The sequence below is a fragment of the Cololabis saira genome, chromosome 22 (assembly GCF_033807715.1).
Source record: "Cololabis saira isolate AMF1-May2022 chromosome 22, fColSai1.1, whole genome shotgun sequence".
Classification (NCBI taxonomy): Eukaryota; Metazoa; Chordata; class Actinopteri; order Beloniformes; family Belonidae; genus Cololabis; species Cololabis saira.
In genome coordinates, this window is record NC_084608.1 from 10,296,438 (window position 1) to 10,301,387 (window position 4,950).

General features: G+C 41.3%; 1 protein-coding gene across 1 annotated transcript; it reads left to right on the forward strand.

The window, feature by feature from the left end:
* The first annotated feature begins 916 nt into the window (after positions 1-916).
* Positions 917-4,126, forward strand: prmt6 (protein arginine methyltransferase 6). The gene is made up of 2 exons (XM_061713139.1): positions 917-1,598; positions 3,370-4,126. Exons 1-2 carry the CDS (start codon positions 975-977, stop codon positions 3,790-3,792), a joined length of 1,047 nt encoding a protein of 348 aa, XP_061569123.1. The 5' UTR covers positions 917-974; the 3' UTR covers positions 3,793-4,126.
* Positions 4,127-4,950: the final 824 nt, after the last annotated feature.

Genomic DNA, 4,950 nt, shown 5'->3' on the forward strand with positions numbered 1-4,950 from the left:
TAGAAATTGGGCAGATGCGTGTTTACATATCTGATTTATGACTATAATTGGTTCTATCTACAGTGATTTGTGGAAAATGACATGACTGTAACCCCGGAACCACACTGACAAATTCCTCATTAAACAATGAGATGGGGTAAGTTCAAACATGCTGTCAAAACGATTTCATCCTCTCAGGCCAGACAGCAACCAAATGGAGCCAATGATGCAAAGAAAAAAAAAGAGGAAAAACTGCCAATCAGATTTTGAGAACAAGTACAAGAACTGTTCAGATCTGTGAAAGAGACACAGGTCCTCAGATGACTGAGAATACTGATTATTCCGATTTAAATTCTCAAAAAACACAAAACCTTTGATTTAAAATGTAGCTATGTTATTAAGGTCTGCATGACCGTGTCAGCAGATTCCCGGACTGCATCAATGTTCTCTGTTATATATTAAGATTATCTCCGTATTTGTTCTTGGTCATCCAAGCAACTCTGGCTTTGCTTATATACTCACTAGTTTAGGTATTAATTTAGATATTACTTAATAATAATTGACTAAGTAAAACCTTGTTGTAGTAGCTTGTGGTTTATAATTATTCTAATATTTACTCTCAGATATTGAAGTAAGCACCATGAGAATAAATACATAGTGACACATTTATCAAAAAAATACTTGTTTTTTTACTGACTTGCTTCATCAAATGTGTACACTAATGTTAAAACACACAGGACAAAGAAAGAAAGTTGAAATAACACGTGGTATGCAGCAAAACTCCTAAACACTAACAAAAACGAAGCACCGCCTTTCATTTGACACTTGATTCCACGTGGTTCCCGCTGGTTTGTGGGAGTTGTAGTCCAATTTACCTCATGCCTCAGTTATAACTCATTACAAAAAACTACAAGTCCCAGATCCCTGAACCCGGAAGTAACAAAACAAAACACTGCCTCGCTGCAAACAGGGGCACCGTTGTAGTGGAAGAAAACATGTCTCACGCCGGGAAAAAGAGAAAACTGGACAAAACCCGACAAGACAGACTTTATTTCGACAGCTATGCCGACGTGACGATCCACGAAGAGATGATCGCGGACCACGTCCGGACCGACGCGTATCGCACGGCGATCCTGCGGAACAGCGAGCGTATCCGGGGCAAGGCGGTGCTGGACGTGGGCGCGGGCACCGGCGTGCTGAGCGTGTTCTGCGCGCAGGCCGGGGCCAGGAAGGTGTACGCCGTGGAGGCCTGCTCCATCGCCGAGCAGGCCGCCAAGATAGTCCGCCACAACGGGCTGGAGGAGCGGGTGCAGGTGATCCGCGGCACCGTGGAGAGCGTGGAGCTGCCGGAGCGGGTGGACGTGATCGTGAGCGAGTGGATGGGCTACGCGCTGCTGCACGAGTCCATGCTCAACTCCGTGCTGTTCGCGAGGGACAAGTGGCTGCAGCCCGACGGGCTGATCCTGCCCAGCCGGGCGGAGCTGTACATCACCCCGGTGTGCGAGCCGCTGGCCGAGGACCGCCTGTTCTTCTGGTACACCGTGAAGGAGAAGTACGGCGTGGACATGTCCTGCATGGCGGAGTTCGCGCGGAGGTGCATCAAGAACTGCGACATCGCGGTGAGTGTGGAGGTGGATTTGTGTCTTAAGGCTGGTTTATGGTTCTGCGTTAAATCGACGCAGAGGCTACGGTGCGCGTCGCTGCGCAACCTACGCCGTATGCTACGCCGTAGGGTCTGCGTCTATTAACGCAGACCATAATTCAAGCTTTAATTATTCAATCAAAAAAAGATTGCTTCAATCAAAAAAATATATTTTCAATAAAAAATGTCACTTCACTTCTTTTTTTTTTTTAAATATTTTTATCCCGGTTTTTTTCCCATTTTTACCACCCAGTGCTCCTACCTAAGTGACAGTCCTGGGCGTTGCCATCCTCTACCAACCCCGGGAGGGCCCTGCACTGAGCTCAGGTCTCCTCCTTAACCTGAGGAGTGAGCAGGCCGCATCTTTTCACCAGACAGGGTGGGGCTTCTCCGGCCGAACGTAGCGCGTGGAAGGATCACGTTATTCCGGCCGGATCCTCCCCACCCCATCTGGGGCCCCGGTTGGCCAGAGGGGGCATGTATAGCCCAGGACTGTGTGCATGTTTTTGTGAGGGTAGCTACCCAGGGGAACACGGGGAGAATATACAAACTCCACACAGAAAGATCCTTTCGCCAACCCCACCCATGGTGTGGGCACTGAAGTCATGGGGGAACTTACACACACTTCAGCACCCACAGCGTCCCCCGGCGGGAATCGAACCCAGGACCTTCTTGCTGTGAGACCGCTGCACTACCAGCTGCGCCACCGTGCCCCTAAAAAAAAAAAAAAAAAAAAAAAAAAAAAAAAAAAAAAAATAATGTCACTTCAATCAAAAAAAAAAGTGTTATGCAAAAAAATATTTGAGACCCAAAAGATTGCGTTTGAACACTTTTTTTTTTTATTGAAAATATTGTTTTCGATTGAAGTGTTTTTGTTTTTGATTGAAGTGAAAAAAGTTTTGAAGTCTTCTTTTTTTGATTGAATCATTTTGACACAAACATCGCGTGTGGAAGTGGATGTTTGTCTTAATTATTCAATCAAAAAAAGATTGCTTCAATCAAAAAATATATTTTCAATAAAAAAAGAATTCACTTCAATCAAAAAAAAAATCAAAGAAAAAAAGTGTTTGAATGCAAACAAATATTTGAGACTAAAAAAAATGCATTTGAACACTTTTTCTTTTATTGGAAAAGTTTTCTTTGATAGAAGTGAAGTTTTTTTGTTGAAGCAACTTTTTTTTATTTAAGTAGTGTTTTTTTGTGTTTGGGCCATATTATGGGTAGGACATTTGTGTCTTTATCATTTAATCAAAAAACAAGTTGCTTCAAAAAGAAAAATATATTTTCAATGAAAAAAAATCACTTCAATAAAAAAAAAACTTTTTCAATCAAAGAAAAAGTGTTTGAATGCAAAAAAATATTTGAGACCCAAAAAATTGCATTTGAACACTTTTTTTCTTGGATTGAAAAGATTTTTTTTCGATTTGAAGTGATTTTTCTTTTTTTTGATTGAAATGAAAAAAGTTTTGAAGTCTTTTTTTTTTTTGATTGAATCATTTTGACACAAACATCAGGGCAGATGCTTCCCCATTGGCCAGATCAAAGTCAGACATGTTTGAGTGACAAACAAAAAAAACTTCACTTCAAAGGAAACATTTCCAATCAAAGAAAAACAGTGTTCACTTGCATTTTTTTGAGTCTCAAATATTTTTTTGCATTCAAACACTTTTTTTTCTTTGAAACCTTTTTTTTTGATTGAAGTGAATTTTTTTTTTGATTGAATAATTAAGACAAATCTCCCTCCATAGGTGAGCGCCGTGTCGGCGGAGGACGTGCTGTCCCACGCGGCCCGCTTCGCGGAGCTGGACCTGAACACGGTCACCGTGGACGAGCTGCGGCTGCTGCGCGGCCGCTTCCGCTGCGAGTCGTTCGGCCAGGCGTCCGTGAACGCCTTCTGCGTGTACTTCACGGTCTCCTTCCCGTGTCCGGACAAACCGCTGCTGCTGTCCACGTCGCCGTTCCAGCCGGAGACGCACTGGAAGCAGGCGGTGATGTACCTGGACTCCCCGGTGGAGGTGGTGCAGGACACCCCCATCACCGGAGAGGTCAGCATGTACCCCTCGGAGGACAGCGCCAGGCATATATGCGTGCACGTGGAGTACAATATAGGAGAGCAGAAAAGACAATCAAAGACTTTCGCCATCCCTGACTGGACCTCGGATCCCCAGTGATGGAGCGATAGGCACCAGTCAGCCTAATATCAACACTGAAATGCCAAAGTTCATGATTAAAATCCATCAGTGAGATCAATAGTTCTCTGTTCAGGGGAAAACGGATGATGGAGGCATTTTTAATTGGTATTTGTTAACTTTCACTGTCATGTTGAAGCTGTAAAGGATTACTTTAGGCCTTCCAATATCACACTGATCCATACGAATGCAGTGATTTTAAAGAGTGTTCACTCTCCCAGCATCATAAAAGATGATTTTTTTTTTTTTTTTCATTTTTTAGTCTGGAAAAATAGTGACCACATTTCAATAAAAACAGCAGTTCAAAAGGTTTGAATTGATGTTGTATTTATGTTGTTTTTGGACCTAATAAATAGCCACTATATGACATAGAAAATTGGACCATGGTTTGAATTTTTCGGAGCATTACCAGACCAACCAATGCCTTTTGCAACACGGTGCAGCTGAGATGTGATAAGTTCTCACTTATTGATTCATCTGCAGATGACCTTTGTATTTTTTTTTCAATGACAAAACATGAGGAAACAAAAAAAAGCTCTAGCCAAAGTCATGTTTGTTCATACACATACAGTATAACTACAGGTATATCCATCTATAAATATATATATGTGTGTGTATTTATATACACAAAAGTTTTGGCACACTTGCCCATTTGTTTGAATGAGTAGGTGTGTCCAAACTTTTGGTCTTTACTATATGTACATATACATAGACTAGATTTTTATATATATATATATATATATATATATATATATATATATATATATAATCTAGTCTATGTGTATAATAAAAAGGTAAATACAGAATAGCAAAAGACAAGGCAGACCATGAAGCTGAATCTGTGGTCTGGTCATTTGGAGATGAAAATTGGACTTCAGTCATAAATTATTCAGATAAAAGTAATAGAATATTTTTGTAGTTTTAGAATTATTAGTCTGAAAGTGCACTTGGAGCCATGTAGATCAATAAACACCCAGAAAGTCAGACTAAGAATACTTTTAGGTAGATTGTTGGTTCTGCAAGCAGCAAGAGGAAGTATTTTTTTACAAAATTCTGCAAATTCAACACCATGCTGTGGACTCATCTGTCTAATTCTGAGTGAAATCAAGCTACTGCACTTTAAAAGTGTGTTTTTACTTT

Coding starts and splice junctions, on each gene's coding strand:
- prmt6 (XM_061713139.1), top strand. CDS start 975: ATGTCTCACGCCGGGAAAAAGAGAAAACTGGACAAAACCCGACAAGAC. Junction 1,599..3,369: donor TCAAGAACTGCGACATCGCG/GTGAGTGTGGAG, acceptor CTCCCTCCATAG/GTGAGCGCCGTGTCGGCGGA.